At 47.8% G+C, this 19,292-nt stretch overlaps 1 protein-coding gene across 1 annotated transcript in view; it reads right to left on the reverse strand.

Moving 5' to 3' along the window:
- Window positions 1-19,292, reverse strand: part of ACADVL (acyl-CoA dehydrogenase very long chain) — a 34,392-nt gene that overhangs the window by 10,836 nt on the left and 4,264 nt on the right. Inside the window, exons 3-14 of the mRNA XM_028701926.2 lie at window positions 18,733-18,807; window positions 12,918-12,990; window positions 11,148-11,212; window positions 10,258-10,392; window positions 9,794-9,938; window positions 8,431-8,560; window positions 7,556-7,681; window positions 5,780-5,978; window positions 4,975-5,079; window positions 3,872-3,958; window positions 3,599-3,661; window positions 549-650 (exon numbers count right to left, since the gene is read on the reverse strand). Of these exons, the coding sequence (XP_028557759.2) occupies window positions 549-650; window positions 3,599-3,661; window positions 3,872-3,958; window positions 4,975-5,079; window positions 5,780-5,978; window positions 7,556-7,681; window positions 8,431-8,560; window positions 9,794-9,938; window positions 10,258-10,392; window positions 11,148-11,212; window positions 12,918-12,990; window positions 18,733-18,807 (1,305 nt within the window). The remainder of the gene's footprint in view (window positions 1-548; window positions 651-3,598; window positions 3,662-3,871; window positions 3,959-4,974; window positions 5,080-5,779; window positions 5,979-7,555; window positions 7,682-8,430; window positions 8,561-9,793; window positions 9,939-10,257; window positions 10,393-11,147; window positions 11,213-12,917; window positions 12,991-18,732; window positions 18,808-19,292) is intronic.

Genomic DNA, 19,292 nt, shown 5'->3' on the forward strand with positions numbered 1-19,292 from the left:
GGTGTGCTTATGTTGTAATATGTGTGTACTGGATGTGTTGCATGTACTGTCTAAGTTAAATGTTATTAATACAGTCATACCTCGGGTTACAGATGCTTCAGGTTGCATTTTTTCGGACGAGCCGAAACCTGGAAGTACCGGAACGGATGGTGGTCGTGCATGCGCAGAAGCGCTAAATCGCGCTTTGCACATGCACAGAAGCGCCAAATCGCAACCCGCACATGCGCAGACGCACCACTGCGGGTTGCGAACGCTGCGGGTTGCAAAAGTGGCACCCGCATGGATCACGTTCGCAACCCAAGTGTCCACTGTAATGTGCAAAAAACTGATCTTAATTGATGTATGATAAAGTTTATTTAAAAAAAATGTTTTTTAAAGGAATAGATGGGCCTTAGGCCTGATCCGACGGAGCTCTTCCAATGTTCTCATCAATGGCTGAAAGCCATGGGGGCAACACAGAAGCTCCCCCTCCCGCCTTAAAAAACACTGCGCTCTTTCCTCCTCCTCCCCAGATTCTGAACCACAGACACACATTCCCAACAACCCACCTGAAATCCATTGAGCGCGACAAACAGCCGCAGGATGTCATTGGTCCCCTCAAAGATCCGGAAAACTCTCAAGTCACGCAGCACACGTTCCACTCCAGCATCCTGCAGCAGAGAGGGAAGAGAAGGAGAGGAGGGGGTCAAGGTGGACAGAACCAGGATTGCCCCAGTGGTTCTGACCTTAACATGGGGGGCTTTCAATCCAAGGGTCTGGATGGCCCAGAGTCCTGGGCAAGGCAAGTTTAAAATCAAGAGCCTGAGCATGAACAGGACAGATTCAGGACGAGATGAAGGAAAGAGAGCTCCTTCACACAGTGCATAAACTCTGGAACTCCCTGCCACAAGATGGCCACCAACCTAGAGGATGGAGGAGAGGGTTGTGTACGTTGTGCCCCCACAGTCAGAAGCAGCCATGCTTCTGAATCCTAGGAATCACACCTAGCCTTTGTCCATCTCCTATTTGGGGACAGGAAGTTGCTTTTGGCTTAATAATAATAATAATAATTTTTAAAATTTATATCCCGCTCTCCCCAGCCAAAGCTGGGCTCAGGGCGGCTAACAACAATAAAATAATACAACATTATAAAATTAATTCAATTTTTATTCTTGTATTTTTGTTATTTCTTTTTTCTTTTTGATTCTCTTTTTGTATTAATATTGAAAACTTTAATAAATATCTTTTATACCCGAGGATACCCGAGGACACCAAAACCTGCATATATATATATATATATATATATATATAATTAATTCAAATCAAATTGATGGCAACCATTGGGCTAGAGTTCTGTGAGGATTACCGAAGGAGGGGGTAAGGCTGTGCCTTGGCCAAAGGCCAGGCGGAACAGCTCTGTCTTGCAGGCCCTGCGGAAAGATGTCATGCCCCGCAGGGCCCAAGTCTCTTGTGACAAAGAGCGTTCCACCAGATCGGGGCCACGGCCAAAAAAGCCCTGGCTCTAGTTGAGGCCAGCCTAACCTCTCTGTGGCCCGGGACCTCCAAGATGTTTTTGTTTGAAGACCATAAGGTCCTCAGTGGGGCATACTAGGAGAGGCGGTCCCGTAGGTACGAGGGTCCCAGGCCGTACAGGGCTTTAAAGGTTAAAACCAGCACCTTGAACCTGACCCTGTACTCCACCGGGAGCCAGTGCAACTGGTATATCACCGGGTGAATGTGATCTCGCAGCGAGGACCCCGTAAAGAGTCTCGCTGCAGAGTCGCAAGGCCAGGTTTCATTCATTTCAGAAAGGAAAATCTGGGGCTGAGCCACAAAGGCCAAGTTTTGGAAGGATTTCAATCCTGGCAACTTGGACTGCTGGTTTTCCAAGTCTTGGAAAATTGCTTTGCTTGGGGGGGGCGGGGAACACACACACACACACACACACACACAGAGAGAGAGAGAGAGAGAGAAACAAATTCAAGGTGTCCCAGAGCACTCGAGATTAGTTTCCTCACCACTTGGTTTAATTTTATTTCAGATACAAATACAAGTCAGGAATGTCAGGTCCCATGGGTTCATGCAAATATCTGGATTTAGCGTCGCTTAATCTTTTGTCTCCTTTTCGAAATAATTTGTAGTTGTAATTACAACCCAACCTCTCTCTCCTTTGCTTATTCCTTGATTTCTTATCAATTCAGTAAATTAAAAAGCCGTGTCTTCATTCCTTCTCTTTGTATTTTCCTGTCTGTTGTTATTTTATTTATTTCATAAATTTATACAACGCTCGATTTGTTTTTTAAAAAAATCAACACAAAGAGAATAAAGCGAAAAATAGCAGTAAAGACAACTCCTTAAAAGCACTCAGAAGATTAAATCAGCAATAAAGTGTAAGCAGATTAAAACATACACCATCGTTCTACGTGTCTGGGCAGGAAAGAAAGAAAAATGTTTTTAGCAGGCGATGAAAAGAGAACAGGGAAAAGAGCCTGCCTGATGTCTATAGACAGAGAGTTCCTGCACGTAGGTGCTGCCACGCTTAAAAAATGATTTTTTTTATGAATGAGGAAAGGGTATCATTTTGGCACCTGGAATACTGCCAGTTCCATAGATCAAAGTGGTCAAATGGGCATATAGGTGGTAATAATAATAATAAGAAGAATAAGAATAAGAATAAGAATAAGAATAAGAATAAGAATTTATTTGTACCCCGCCCATCTGGCTGGGTTTCCCCAGTCACTCTGGGCAGCTTCCACAAAGACCAAAAATACACTACTATGTCATACATTTTGGGGACGCTGGTGGCACTGTGGGTAAAAGCCTCAGCGCCTAGGGCTTGCCGATCGAAAGGTCGGCGGTTCGAATCCCCGCGGCGGGGTGCGCTCCCATTGTTCGGTCCCAGCGCCTGCCAACCTAGCAGTTCGAAAGCACCCCCGGGTGCAAGTAGATAAATAGGGACCACTTACTAGCGGGAAGGTAAATGGCGTTTCCGTGTGCTGCGCTGGCTCGCCAGATGCAGCTTGTCACACTGGCCACATGACCCGGAAGTGTCTCCGGACAGCGCTGGCCCCCGGCCTCTTGAGTGAGATGGGCGCACAACCCTAAAGTCTGTCAAGACTGGCCCGTACAGGCAGGGATACCTTTACCTTTTATGTCATACATTAAAAACTTCCCTGAACAGGGCTGCCTTCAGATGTCTTTTAAAGAGAAGATAACTGCTTATTTCCTTGACATCTGAAGGGAGGGTGTTCCACAGGGCGGGCGCCACCACCGAGAAGGCCCTCTGCCTGGTTCCCTGCAGCTTTGCTTCTCGCAATGAGGGAACCACCAGAAGGCCCTCGGCGCTGGAGCTCAGTGTCCGGGCTGAACGATGGGGGTGAAGACGCTCCTTCAGGTATACTGGACCGAGGCCGTTTAGGGCTTTAAAGGTCAACACCAGCACTTTGACAATCTTTGGTACAACAATCTTTCAGGTATTTGCTCGCCGTTATTAAAAAAAAGGGGGGGAAATCATTTTGGAAAGGAAAAGGGAATGAAAACCTGGAACTACGAACACTGTGGATGACAATTGGTGGTTTTGGACGGGGTGTGTGGAAGAGATTTCTCCCAATTGACTCACCTTCATGAAGCCCATTCCGCCCATGACCTGGATGCACTCGTCTGCAACAGTCCAAGCGGCCTCCTGGGCAAGACAAAAGGGAAAGAGGGGGAAATGACTGTCTTCTCAGGCTGTAAAATGGGCGCACTGAAACACCAACAGCCACCGCCGCCAAGGGAGATTGTCAAAACAGAGGGGACTTTGCCCATTAAATCAGGGATGCAGCCAAACAGGTGACTGACAGACAAGGGGGCAAGGCCACCTTCCCCATTTCCCACCAGGCCCCTTTCTCACCGAGCCGAAGATTTTGCTGATGGCAGCCTCGATCTGGAAGTCTGTCGCCCCTTGGTCCATATTCGCGCTGATCATGTACGCCATGGACTGCAGGGAAGAGGAAAAGAGCCAAGGGAGTGAGACTCTGCTTCAGGGGTCAGCAAACTTTTCTGGCCGGGGGCCAGTCCACTGTCCCTCAGACCTTGGGGGGGGGGGCGGACTGTATTTTTTTTGGGAGGAGGGGGAAATGAACAAATAACCCACAAATAACCCAGAGATGCCTTTTAAATAAAAGCACACGTTCTACTCATGTAAAAATATCAGGCAGGCCCCACAAATACAGTGGTACCTCAGGTTAAGTACTTAATTCGTTCCGGAGGTCTGTTCTAAACCTGAAACTGTTCTTAACCTGAAGCACCACTTTAGCTAATGGGGCCTCCTGCTGCCGCTGCGCCGCCACTGCACGATTTCTGTTCTTATCCTGAAGCAAAGTTCTTAACCTGAAGCACTATTTCTGGGTTAGTGGAGTGTGTAACCTGAAGTGTATGTAACCCGAGGTACCACTGTAACCCAGAGATGCATTTTAAAGAAAAGGGCACATTTCTACTCATGTAAAAACACGCTGATTCCCAGACCATCCGCAGGCCGGATTTAGAAGGCGACTGGGCCAGATCCGGCCCCCAGGTCTTAGTTTGCCTACCCACGCTCTGCTCCATCACTGTTTTGAAAAAGTCTGCGTCGTAACAGGATGCGCTGAAACTAACAGCTTCTGGGTGCGTCCTGTTAATTTCACCTTTCAGTTTACAACCCTTTGGGGAATTCAGTTGCACTCATCCCCGCCCCCCCCCCCCCCGGTTGGCCACTGTGAGAACAGGAAACTGGGCTAGATGGGGCTTTGGCCTGATCCCGCTGCAGGGATCCTCTTGATGTTCTTCTCAAGTTCCTAGTCCTTATGAAGCAAAGATTTAAAGGCTCGTTGCCAGGCTGGGGGAAGGTGGCGGGTCAGGACGGGCTGCAGTCGGGGGGCTTTGGCGCTAAGCAGTGCGTTTTTTCGGCACGCCACAGCAGTTGGCGCATCGCTGCCCCAACCCCATGTGCCAGATCACTTTCGCCTTTGCCCTCACCTCTGTCACGTACTGCAGAACTGCCATGCGAGCCAGTTTCTCCTGAATTCCCTCAAAGTTGTGGATTTTGTCTCCAAACTGGGTCCTGTTTGCTGCATAGTTCACCTTTTTGGATAATAATAATAATAATAATAATAATAATAATAATAATAATAATAATAAATATATTTATACCCTGCCCTCCCCGGCCAAGTCCTGGCTCAGGGCACCTAACACTGAATATAAATATAGTAAAAACATTAAAAAAAACAAAAAACCAGTGGATTAAAATATAAGTTAGAATACAGTTTAAAATGCAGCTTAAAATGAAGCCTCATTTTAGTGGTAGCCTATAGATCAAAGCCATAAGGGGTAAAGGTAAAGGGACCCCTGACAGTTAAGTCCAGCCGCCAACGACTCTGGGGTTGTGGCGCTCATCTCGCTTTACTGGCCGAAGGAGCCGGCGTACAGCTTCCGGGTCATGTGGCCAGCAGGACTAAGCCGCTTCTGGCGAACCAGAGCAGCGCACGGAAACGCCGTTTACCTTCCCGCCAGAGTGGTACCTATTTATCTACTTGCACTTTGATGTGCTTTCGAACTGCTAGGTTGGCAGGAGCAGGGACCGAGCAACGGGAGCTCACCCCGTAATGGGGATTCGAACCACCAACCTTCTGATCTTGGCAAGTCCTAGGCTCTGTGGTTTAACCCACAGTGCCACCCATGTCCCCCAGCAGATATAGGAACACGCTAAAACATCAAGCATTAAAAAAATTGGAAAGAGGGGGGTCCTCTTCCAACTCCAAAGGTACTATGAGACTTCACTCACCGCTTTGCTGATCAGCCCCCGCATGGTGCCGGCCGTGGCAGCGGCCATGCCAAACCGCCCGTTGTTCAGGATATTCATGGCCACCTTGAACCCAGAGCCGGGGGCCCCTATGACATTCTCGACAGGAACACGGCACCCGTCAAAGTGGACCTCGGCCGTGTTGGACGCCTTGATGCCCATCTTCTTCTCTGGGGGTCCGCTGGAGGGGGGTGAGATAAATACCGTATTTTTCTGTGTATAACAGACCCCCATTTTTTGGGAACTTCAAATTAATAAAATGGGGGAAGATTGCACAGAGCTGTTAAGCTTTTTGGGGGGGGGCATGATTGGTCAGAGTTGCTGAGCTTGGGGGGGGATTGCCAGTCCCCCCTATGCCCTATCCATGTATAACACGGGTGTCAAACGCAAGGCCCGCGGGCCGAATCCGGCCCGCCAGACCTCATCATGTGGCCCGTGTAGCCAGCAATTCCTGGTGTCCGTAAGGGCCGCCCCCCCCCGCAAGCCCTTTTATCAATGACAAAGGCAGGAACGCTCCTTCCACGCCTTTCCGGCTCTGCAAAAGGCAACCCTTTCACGCGCTTGATTTGCAACCCAACCCAGCCGCGCGGTGCCCTTTCGGATTTCTCCCTCTCCTCCTCGCCAAGCCCCGAATCGAGCCCGCCCTCCGCTGTCAAGGCCTGTCTGGCTCGCAGTACCCATTGCGGCGCTTGCTTCTGGGAAATGCGGACTGCTTCCTGGCTCTCCGCCCTCGCTTTGCCCGCTTGGACGGAGCAAAGCACACGACACCGGCTGCGCCATCGCGGGGTCCGCACGCGTAAGAGCCGCTGCTGCGCACGAGGCTAGGGATCCTTCTCTCCCTCCCTCGGTTCACCTTTGGCCCTGATCGGAGAGGCCTGATCCCGGGCCATCGCTCGCTCTTCCCTCTTGCACGGGTGACTCGCCCGCCGCCGCCTCCTCCTCCTCCTCTCCTCCCAGAAAGGCAGGCTGGATGCGGGAGGGTCGCTGCACCTTTAAAGTCCTGCACATTTTCTGCAGTGTGTAGAAACACCGAGGTCTAGCCGCAAAGTTAGCAAGCCTAGGCCCTTGTTAAGGTGGGCTGGAGGAGGGTTGGCTCGGAAAGCCGCGCGGGTCGCTCTGTGCGCGCCCCCCTCCATGCAACCCACGTGCGACGGGTGCTGGCTGAGCAAGGTCGCTGCTGCAAGAAATAAATAAAGAGAGAACGAAAGCTAAACCCGCGCACCAGGGGAAGCTTGGCCGGAGGAAGCCGAGCAGCGGCGGCGGACACATAGTCCTACAGATACAACCGGCCCTTTGAGGGTGACCAAACTGCTGATGCGGCCCCCGATGAATTTGAGTTTGACACCCCTGATGTATAAGATGACCCCCAATTTTAAACTTAAAAAATTAGGGAAAAAATACAGTCTTGTACAAGGAAAAATACAGTAAATGTATTTAACCTTTAAATGCCTGCAGGAAATTTTTCTACGTCGCCAAGCACTGACGATTAAGGAAGCACCTTCCTTTAATAAGTTAGTGGAGAGTCCCCAATTTTAAATGTTCGTGTATGCATCATTTGCAGGCATTCTTGTAAATTCCCCGTTTTTTAAATGCAGAAGCTTCCAAGTTCAATCTCCAGTGAGCAGAGCCAGGCAATCTCTCCTCCTGTGTGTGCCCTGAGATTCTGGAGAGCAGCTGAGAGCCAGAGCAGGCAATACTGGTCCGGGCGGAGGAATAAGCCAGAGCTGGAACGAGGTGGCTTGCTCCGATACTACTCACCGTGTGACGCCCCCAAAGGCTCGCTCCACTATGAAGGCCGTGATCTTGTCCTTCACTTCCCCAGTTGCCTCGTCCCTTATCTTCGTTTTTGCGAAAACGGTGAATATATCCGCAAGGCCGCCATTGCTGCAAGAGATTTGCCAGTCAGGATTTGGGGGCGGGGGGGGGGTTGGCGCTCGTAACTGCAGGGCCACAGGCAAGCCTCCAACCTCACATTTGAAGGTCTATATTAATATATTTGTGGCTGCTCATCAAAAAATAATACAAAAAAGTCAGTATATATAAATGTGTGTGTGTGTGTGTGTATACACACACACACATATAAATACATACACACACACATATATTTATTTATTATAGATAGATATATTATAGATAAAGGTAAAGGGACCCCTGACCATTAGGTCCAGTCGTAACCCACATCGCCACCCGCGTCCCTATATTATAGATAGATATAGATAAAAACACGTTCCTTTTTAACCAGGCCTTTGGTTGACCTGATCAACATCCCATACACTTTTAAAATGTGGCTCTTTTTTGGGGGGGGGGGTGTATTATTGGGTCATTGGTTTTATTTTTATTCTTCACACTGTGATCTTTTTATGTGAACCGCCCTGAGACCTCTGGCTATAGGGCGGTATATAAATTCAATTACATAATAATAGTAGTAATATATGATCAAAAGCGGCAGTATAAAAAATATCCAAAATATACTGAGGAAGGGGGTGTTTTCCAAAGAGAAGTGCGGCAGGTTCAAGGCTCTTTTTGGTGAAATCTCTGCTCCAAGGTGGGGGGCAACCACTCCCCCCACCCTGCCCCAATCCGTGCCGCCTCCTTCTCCTCTACCTACCCACCCAGGCTGGCCCCCAACTCACCTGATCCAAATCTTGCTCCCGTTGAGAGTGTAGTAAGTGCCGCAGGGGCTGAGCTCAGCTGTGGAACGGATGGAAGCTGCGTCCGAGCCGCTTGTGGGCTCCGTCAGGCAGTACGCAGCAATGGTCTCACCTAGAGGGTTTCATTTTATTTTTTAAAAAAGAGGGTCGTCCTGGGAAGACAGAGGCACCCAAAATACGCACAGCCACCTTTGCCTACAAGGTCTGAAGCGGCTGCCAAGTTTTGTGCAATATAAGCATGTCTCAGCCCTCGTGATCCACAACCCGGATGGGAAAGAAGAAAAAATCCCGACCAGGGAAGAACGACAAACCAAGTTGACGGACTATGCCGAAATGGCGAAATTAACTGGAAAGCTCAGGAACCAAGAAGACAAGAACTTTTAAAAAAGAATGGGGGGGGGGTGTATATAATTTATTTCCCACTGTAAGCAGAGGAAACACTAGCAGGATTTTAATCTCACTTGCAAGGTAACAAAGACTATGAACACTTTAGTCCAGTGGTTAGCAAACGTTTTTAGAGGGGGCCGGTCCACTGTCCCTCAGACCTTGTGGGGGCCAGACTATAATTTGAAGGGAAAAAAGAATGAATTACTATGCCCCACAAATAACCCAGAGGTGCATTTTAAATAAAAGGACACACTCTACTCATGTAAAAACACGCTGATTCCCGGACCGTCCGCAGGTCGGATTTAGAAGGCGATTGGGCCGGATCCGGCCCCCCAAGCCTTCGTTTGCCTATCCATGATTTAGATGGATAAAAAATGTGGATAACGGACTGATATGCAGATGTAAATATTGACACTAGGACCCATGGAAGGGAGGCAGTCATGAGACTCAGAGATCTCGCTACAGTCATACCTCGGGTTGCGAACGCTGCGGGTTGCGCGTTTTCGGGTTTCGGACTGCACCGAACCCGGAATTACTGGAATGGGTTACTTCCGGGTTTCAGCGCTCGGTTGCGAACGTGCCTCCCGCAAGGATCACGTTCGTAACCAGAGGTATGACTGTACATGGATTTTGTTGAAAGTTTATTTCAAAAAATAAAAATAGTAACACAACCCATCCTCGTGCACACACAAAAAACACGCAAACACCATGATGAAAGGGAATTTAGGCAGGTGATGGCCCCGCTGGGATGTTGGGCGGCAAAAGGGGGAACTTGTGAAGCGAGGAACCTTTGAAGCAGGGATGTGCGCAGCAGGAGGGACCGTGTTGCAGGGTGCACCTCCCTCCCTCAACTTCCTCCCTCAGCCCCTTATTCTGCCCCCTCCTCCCCATCGCCTGCCACTGGTTATGATGTCTCTGCCCCTTAAGCTCCCCCCCCCCCCAGGCCACGACCCCTTACCTGTTGCCAGTTTGGGGAGGTACTTTTCCTTCTGCTCCTTGGTGCCATAGAGGAGGATGCCCTTAAACCCGATCGACTGGTGGGCCCCCAAGGTGATGCCCACCCCCAGGTCGTGCATGCCGACGATCTCCACCATTCGCGCATACTGCGGCGGGAAGAGAGAAAAAGAAGGGGTCAGCAGCCGCGAAGCATTCAGAGTTCTGTCTCTCTCACCTCTGAGCATGGACAGAGCACATTTTTCTCGGTGGCGAGAAAGCTCAGCCTTCCTCAAAGCAGGAAAGCCACCCCCATCCCTAAAAGGACAATGTCTGAGAACATTCCATGACATCACAGCAACCTGACCAATGGCTGCACAGAGCAGCAGGAAATCCCTCTAAGCTCCATGCAGTTTCCTTCCTAGGCTTCCCTCCGAGTCTGGTAGCGTTTAGGGGAAGGATGGGGGAGCGCCAGCCCTCGAGCCTCACCTGGGTGTTGCTGAGCCCCAGCCCCCCGAGCTCGACAGGGATTTGCAAGCCAAAAGCTCCAAGCTCCTTGAGGCCTTCCATGGTCTTGTCCTCCACTTTCTCCAGCGCATCATTATTGGCCGGGTCGTTCACCTCCTGGTGGAGAGAGGGAGGGAGGGAGAATCAGACGATGGGGAAAGCATCTATTTAAACCAGGGGCCAGCAAACATTTTCAGCAGGGGGCCGGTCCACCGGCCCTCAGACTTTGTGGGGGGCCGGACTATATTTTTTGGAGGGGAGGAAATGAACGAATTCCTATGCCTCACAAATAACCCAGAGATGCATTTTAAATAAAAGCACACATTCTACTCATGTAAAACACTGATTCCCGGACCTTCCGCAGGCCGGATTTAGAAGGCGATTGGGCCGGATCCAGCCCCCGGGCCTTAGTTTGCCTACCTGTGATTTAAACCCATTCTGCGTTTCCCCTCACTCTTGGGAATGTGTCCCCCAAGGTTCCGCCCAAACCTGCCATTTCTCCTCAATTCCCACCCACATAATTCTGGCCCTGCCCTAATAAATTATTATTACAGTGGTGCCCCGCAAGACGAAAAACCTGCTAGACGAAAGGGTTTTCCATTTTTCGATGCGCTTCGCAAGACGATTTTCCCTATGGGCTTGCTTCGCAAGACGGAAACGTCTTGCGAGTCTTGCGATTTTTTTCGCTCCCCCCCCCCCTTTTTTCTAAGCCGCTAAGCCTTTAATAGCCGCTAAGCCTCTAAACCGCTAATCGGGTTGCTTCGCAAGACGAAAAAACCGCTAGACGAAGAGACTCGCGGAACGGATTATTTTCGTCTTGCGAGGCATCACTGTATTATTATTAAGACAGACGCCATTCTGGGAGTCCTCACCTCAAAGAACCGAGAGACGGGTCCCACCAGCTCTCTCAGTGTCTGGGCCTGATCTTCATTTAGAACTGTAATAAGAGAAGGGAAGGGAAACATTAGCCCCTGCGTAGAGCCATCCTCCTAGCATGCTGCTTTTCCAAACCCCAACATGCACCTTGCAGCGGAACCAATTTGGATTTCCTCGCCTCCCTCTGCTTTTTAGACTCTCCAAGCTTTTCCCACCTGAGATGGCTGGCTGCATTCTCTTAACTGCACGCCAAGCCGCATTGTTTTGAATATTCGTTCGGAAGCCGCCCAGAGTGGCTGGGGAAACCCAGCCAGATGGGTGGGGTATAAATAATCAATTATTAAGGAAAAGGGGGCAACTTAGCCCTGCACACCTAGAGTTGGCCTTTCCTATCCTCAGCCAACGTTCTTAGACTTAAAATGCAAACCCACAGACCTCCCTCTGCCTTGCCCTTTACGGAAGAAGGAAGAGAGATTAAGAAATTTGTTTGGCTAGTCCAGGGGTCAGCAAACTTTTTCAGCAGGGGGCTGGTCCACTGTCCCTCAGACCTTGTGGGGGCCGGACTATATTTTGAAAAAAAAATAATAATGAACGAATTCCTGTGCCCCACAAATAACCCAGAGGTGCATTTTAAATAAAAGGACATATTCTGCTCATGTAAAAACACGCTGATTCCTGGACCGTCCGCGGGCCGGATTGAGATGGCAATTGGCCTGGATTTGGGCCTAAGTTTGCCTACCGATGGTCTCTAGGACTAGGTCAGGCATCCCCAAACTCGGCCCTCCAGATGTTTTGGGACTACAACTCCCATGATCCCTAGCTAACAGGACCAGTGGTCAGGGATGATGGGAATTGTAGTCCAAAACATCTGGAGGGCCGAAGGTTGGGGATGCCTGGACTAGGTCAAAAATGGGCCGCTGACTGAAGTGCCTAGTCCTCAGGAGAAAAGTACAGGGAATGAGGCAGACCCAGGACTCAAAATGAAGGGGGTCTTGGGCTGGGTTTCTGGCAGGTGTGTGAATTGTTATTATATTATTATTATTTGCATTTCCTTTCCTTCTGTATATAATTTTATTAATTTTTCAGTTTTATAATTTAAAATACCCATTTTACATCCTTAAGATACCAATGATTTCCCTTCTTCTCTTTCCATGGTTCATTTTACATCTCACAAATCCCTGCATATTTCACAAAAACGACACCATTCACTATTCCATTATTGCACCCATCAAAACTTGTTTACACTGCTGAATTGATCTTAATGCTGCCCGTGTTTTCAGCTGTACACAATTATTTCCCATTTAGTCAATAAACGTTTTCCAGTCTTCTTTAAAAGTATCTTCTTCTTGTTCTCTCATTCTATATGTCTGCAAGCTGGGCATATTCTGTCAACTTAAGTTGCCATTCTTCTTTGGTTGGGACCTCGCTCGTTTTCCATTTTTGGGCTAACAAAGGACGGGCCGCAGTAGTGGCATACATAAATAACCTTTTTTGACACCTGGGAATTTCAGTCTGAATTATCTCCAAAAGAAAGGACTCTGGGTTTGTTTGGAAAGTACTTTTAAACATTTTTTTCAATTCATTATGGATCATTTCCCAATAGTCTGGACTATTATTATTATTATTATTATTATTATTATCTACATGCTGCCCATCTGACGAGGTTACCCAGCCACTCTGGGCAGCTTCCAACTAACTAAAACACAGTAATACATCAAACAATAAAGTCCTCCAACCCATCTCCTCTCCAAGCCCCTGGTGTTTACCTGAAGGATAAGGGAAGACTTGTTCTGTGTTGACCTGGCCCTTGAACATCCCAACAGCAAATGACTTCGACTCCTGGATGGAGAACAAGAGGAAGAGTTGCAACACTCGGGGCTTCTTAAATTTAGAGGAAATGCAAGTGAGAGCCGGCATGACGGAATTTGATAAAATCATGCATATCCCAGAGAAAGAAAGAAACGTTTTCTCCCTCTCTCACAGCACTAGAAGCTGAATGTTGGAGGTACTCAGGACAGATTAAAAAGGAAGCCACTGGAGGGAAGGACGGCAGCCAACATGGAAGCCTTTAAAGATGGATTAGACCAACTCAGGGAGGATAAGTAGTCAGTAGGGCTCTGGAGGCAGTAATGCCATATTTTTCGCTCCATAAGACGCACCTAGTTTTTAGAGGAGGAAAACAAGAAAAAAAATGTTCTGAACCAAACAGTGGAGGTTTGGTTGATTTTTGTGGTTCATGCTGTGGCCACAGACATGTGATCTGATGGTGAATTTGGGGTGACCCAATGCAAAAATCCTGAGGATCCATGTGGATCCATGATTTGTAACCACGTTTTTGCGCCATTGCGGCCCCACGAAACAGTGGGTGCGTGATTTTTTTGGTGCAGGCTGCAGCCATGGACATGCTATGTGATCTGATGGTGAATTTGGGGTACCCCAATGCAAAATTCCTGAGGATCCATGGGCTTTTACCTCCCCCCTCCCAGGCAGCCTCCCCTAGCCTCCCTTATCTCTCTTCTGATCCCACCGATCAGCTGTTTCCTTTCAACACTCCCTTCCTTCTTGTTTGCATTAGTGTCTGTTCCTTAGCTGGAGCAGTTTTTTGCTCCTCCTTTTCTTCTAATTTCTCTCCTTATTGCTTTGGTCTTCCTGTTTCCCCCCTTTGCAAGTTTGCTGTCTTTACCTCCCCCCTCCCAGGCAGCCTCCTTTATCTCTAGCGTCCCTTATCTCTCTCCCTGAACCGATCAGCGGCTTTGTTTCAACACCACTTCCCTCTTTCAAAAAAAAAAAAAAAGCATGATCTGGTTTTTGCCCCTGGGCAATTCAGCTCCAGGGACCACACATTCGCTCCGTAAGACGCACAGACATTTCCCCTTACTTTTTCGGAAGAAAAGGGTGCGTCTTATGGTGCAAAAAACACGGTACTTCTCAATATTGGTCGCTGGGATGAGAAAATGGCACAGGCTGTGAGGCTATGAGTGGGAGCTGAAGACAACCGATGGAATACAACTGGGGAATGTTGTTGTTGTTGTTGTTTAGTCGTTTAGTCGTGTCCAACTCTTCGTGGCCCCCTGGACCAGAGCACGCCAGGCTCTCCTGTCTTCCACTGCCTCACGCAGCTTGGTCAGACTCATGTTTGCAGCTTCGAGAACACTGTCCCACCATCTCGTCCTCTGTCGTCCCCTTCTCCTTGTGCCCTCCATCGTTCCCAACATCAGGGTCTTTTCCAGGGAGTCTTCTCTTCTCGTGAGGTGGCCAAAGTACTGGAGCCTCAGCTTCAGGATCCGTCCTTCCAGGAAGCACTCAGGGCTGATTTCCTTCAGAAAGGAGAGGTGTGATCTTCTTGCAGTCCATGGGACTCTCAAGAGACTCCTCCAGCACCAGAATTCAAAAGCATCCATTCTTCGGCGATCAGCCTTCTTTATGGTCCAGCTCTCACCTCCATACATCACTACTGGGAAAACCAGAGCTTTACCTATACGGACCTTTGTTGGCAAGGTGATGTCTCTGCTTTTTAAGATGCTGTCTAGGTTTGTCAGTGCTTTTCTCCCAAGAAGCAGGCGTCTCTTAATTTCGTGGCTGCTGTCACCATCTGCAGTGATCATGGAGCCCAAGAAAGTAAAATCTCTCACTGCCTCCATTTCTTCCCCTTCTATTTGCCAGGAGGTGATGGGACCAGTGGCCATGATCTTCGTTTTTAATATTTCACACCAAAAGCTGCATCTGCTTTTGTATATGGATTAATGTGAAAATGAGGGTGAATTGTTGGTCTTTGCGAGCTTCCCCTAGGGCCCGGGGGCTAGCAAGCTAGGATTTTCTTTTCTACGTTGCTTTTCTACGGAAAACTCGTATTTGGACTATCAGCTCGTTAAAAGATCTGAAAGACTGCTGCGCCTAACTCAAACGAAAGAGAGCCCAGAGCTTGAAGATAAAACTGTGGAATGAAGGGAGGGCAAGCTGAAAATCAACCAATGGATAACAAGACAGAATAAAAAGGCCTCTTGCAGGTTAATAGACATACAGTGGTGCCTCGCAAGACGAAATTAATTCGTTCCGCAAGTTTTGTCGTCTTGCGATTTTTTCGTCTGGCGAAGCACGAAATCCCATAGGAATGCATTGAAAATCAATCAATGCATTCCTATGGAAACCGCCTTCAGACCAGGTCCGGGGACAGTCTGTCCCCCGACCTCTTCTGAAGGCTGGGGGGGGGGGGGACAAGGGCTTTTCTTCCCACCCCCAGCATTTTAAAAAACCCCGGGATAGCGGGGGACTTCTCCACTGTCCGGGGCGATTTTAAAATGCTGGCGGGCGGCAGCAGCATTTTAAAATCGCCCCGGACAGCGGAGAAGTCCCCCGCTGTCCCGGGGTTTTTAAAAAACCTCTCCGCCCCCCCGCCAGGCTTCGGAAGGCTGCTCCGAAGCCTGGCGGCGGGAGGAAGTCTCTCCGCCCCCCCGCCAGGCTTCGGAGCAGCCTTCCGAAGCCTGGCAGGGGGGCGGAGAGTCCTCCTCCCGCCGCCTGGCTTCGGAGCAGCCTTCCGAAGCCTGGCAGGGGGGCGGAGAGACCTCCTCCTGCTGCCAGGCTACGGAGGAGGTCCGAGGACAGTGGGGAAGACGCGCTGCGCTTCCCCGCTGTCCCGGAGATTTCCCTATGGGCTTTCGTCTTGCGAAGGAAGCCCATAGGGAAATTCGTTTTGCGAAGCGCCTCCAAAACAGAAAACCCTTTCGTCTAGCGGGTTTTCCGTCTTGCGAGGCGTTCGTCTTGCGGGGCACCACTGTACGAACTTGATAAATATGATAGAAAGTCATACACCAGCGATTGCAATGATAAGACAAAGGTTAAGAGCGGAATTATGAAACTGGAAAAAACAAGAGAAGTGAAAGAAACTTTCTCCTGACAGCCAGAACATGGGAAGTCCCATTAAATTATTTAATTTGGAATATATAACTGGCTTTATTTTTTTGTATTATGATTATGCACGGCTGACGAAGCCCGGCAAGGCAAAATAAAGTATTATTCCGGGAATCCTTGTCACGTTTAAGTTCTTTCGACTGACACCGGCATACAGCAACTATATTTTGCAAAGGCACACGTTAAGATCTTTCGTATCCTTCGTCTGATACCTGCATACAGCAGCTGCAAGCAACAACCGTACTTTGCAAAAGGAAAATGTGGAACATTACAAAGAAAAGTTCCATCTTTTGCAAGTACTACTCCTTAAAGTTGTTACGTTTGACACTTGTATGCGCTAAGACATACGTGGAACACAAAAAGCTTCTATTTGGACATTACGTATATAGGAACTGATCTATTTGCATTTCCTGTTCTAAATGTTGGTCCTTAATTGCTTCTACTCAATTAGATAATGTGAAAAGAGTTATGTTTATATGATGCATAAAGAATTTATATAGTTAAACACAGCCAGTTACGTTGTGGGTATATTTGCATTATGATGTGGCAAGATTTGATTTGATCTGTTACCAATTGGAATGTTATTAATAAAAATTATGTATATAAATAAAAATATTGGTCGCTGGAAGCCACAGGAGGAGGGGAGAGGGCTCTTGCGATCGGATCCTGCACGTGGTTGGCCACAGGATCCTGGGCTGGCTGGACTTGATCCAGCAGGTTTTCCTTACATTCTTAGGAATCTGGCAGGAAAGGCACCTGTGTGGCCAGCATAAGGTCTTGGGTTCAAATCCTGCCACCTCCGTCAAGGGCTTGGAAGGAGAAATCAGAGACCCTGGAGAACCAGCCAGCCAGCCTGGACCAGAGGGCCTCACTCTGCGTAACAAAAACAGCCCATGTCGGTTCAGATGCTCCTGCGGTAGCTCACAACCGACAGCCGCATGCAGACCGACATAAATTTAAACCACGTCTCTCTCTGCAAAGGAGAATAAAGGCAGGGGAGATATTAATACCAGCCAACTTTCGCCGGTGCAGAAACGCCCACGCGCGTACGTTTTGGAATGATACCTGCCCTATAATTAGCTGCCAGGGCTGTCGCGCTCACACCCTTATCAGCCCATTTCATTATATTTGTTAATTTACATTTAGCTATATTTTTGGAAAACGGCTCCTCCGCTGTCGGAGGCAAGGTTACTTTCGACGCCAGTCGCTGGAAACCACAGGAGGGGAGAGGGTCTTGTGTTCGGATCCTGCTCGGGGGTTTCTGATAATGTGCGTCAGGGTGGCCCCGGCGAGAACAGGGTGCCGGCCTAGCAGGGCCTCTGGCCTGATCCGGCACGGCAATCCTTACGTTCTTAAGGTATTCCAAAGACAATACATGAAATAAAGGCCTCTTGGCCTTGGGTACCACCTGCCCAATCATGTATGGTGGCGAAGACCAGGAAAAGGGCCTCTCGTGGTGAATAGGGTGGCGGGTTTGCAGCAGAATTATCACCATATATTAAATTTGCATACTGCCCTATGTCCATAGATCTCAGGGTAGTTCACAACACAAAATTACAATATATTTAAAAAAAATATTAAAAAGAAGAACAAAGACAATCCAATTATATTTTAACCTGTATTTTAAATTGGTTTATTTTTTTATTTGTAATTTTAATTGTAATTTTACTGGTGTTAGCCACCCTGAGCCCGGCTCTGGCCAGGGAGGGCGGGGTATAAATAAAAATTTATTATGATTATGATTATTAACCCCCCTCGCATGGCACATTGAAAAGGGCATTTAATTTAATTTAAAAGTCAGCCTTTCAACCAGTTACGTCCCAAAACACTTGGGGGCCCTTGCTCAGGCAGCCCTCTCCCCCACCGCCCTCTGAGCACAGAGAACGAATGCTTGTGAATACCCCGTAACATCCCGGAAGCTCAAGGCAGTGGGGAGGTCAGGGGTTTGCACAGCAATATACGACTCCCGATTTTTCAGGACAGCATTTTCCCTCAAAATTGGGGTGGCAGATTGGCGGAAATGACTGGCAGAATCCGAGACCAGGGAGAAGAGTCGGTGGAAGAAGACTGGAAAAAGTTTAAAGGCTATTTACAGAAATATTGTAAAATTAATGAATGTTAGAAGAATGTAGGAATGAAGTGATACGGCTTTAGTAGAAAGGTTATAAGGAATTAGGTACAAATAGATTAACAGAGTATTAAAGGAAAAATAAGGTTAAAATGTGTTAAGATAATTAGAGGATAGAAAACAGGGGAAGATGGAAAGGAATGGCTGAAATAATTAATAGATGTGGAATACAAAAAGGGAGGTGCGAGGAGGTCGTGGAAATATGTGAAAGAAAGATAAGATATGGAAACTTTTTTCCTTCTTTTTTCTGATGTGTTTTTTAAATTGTTTTTGTTTTGTCTTGTCTTGTTAGTTTAATGTTTTAGTGTTGCTTTGTATTGTAATGTATTGTTTTTTTATCTCTTTTCTTGTTTAAATTGTTGTAAAAGTAATAAATATTATTAAAAAACAAAAAAACAAAATTGGGGTGGCAGGTCAGAGAACCAGGAGACTACCTAAGTCCCTGTCTTTGTTTTTCCAAAAATTCAATTCAATCTGCTGAATATCTTCCCCACCATCAATTCTCTGTCGTCGTCCCCGCCCCAAAATAGGAAAAAAGCACCTACTGCAATCAAAGGTTTCTTTTCCGGTATCGCTTGGGAAACTGCGTCGGACTTCGCACTCGATTTATCCAGCACGGCCTGCAAAAAGCAACAAGAACGTTATTTGGTGTTAAAGGCTTTCCGGCTAGAGAAATTATATATAAAGCTTTGTTGACTTATCAACCTGTTGACCAGTCAACAGAAGAACCTTGGCCGAGAATCAAAGCAGAATGGGATGTTTTTAAAAAATTAGATGATGAAATATGTTTCCAATGATTACTCTTGATTGAACATAGACTAAATCCCAGAGTTAAGGGAATGGTCTTCCGTAGAACAAGAACGGACGCAGAAATTTTAAGATATGAGAAGTTAAGAAATGCATAGAAGGGAGTCATTAACAAACCAGGGAATGAAACCAGAGATTAGGCGTAGATAAGAAAATAAGAGTAGCAAGGAGAAATTGATCAGGTGAAGATAAAAGGACTTCTTACTGGAAATATGTGTTTATAGTAATGTCGATGATGGTTTGTATTTCTTAAACCTCTTTGATAAGGTTTTTCGTTTAACTTCCTTTCCATTTTTTC

The sequence above is a fragment of the Podarcis muralis genome, chromosome 13 (assembly GCF_964188315.1).
Source record: "Podarcis muralis chromosome 13, rPodMur119.hap1.1, whole genome shotgun sequence".
NCBI lineage: Eukaryota > Metazoa > Chordata > Lepidosauria > Squamata > Lacertidae > Podarcis > Podarcis muralis.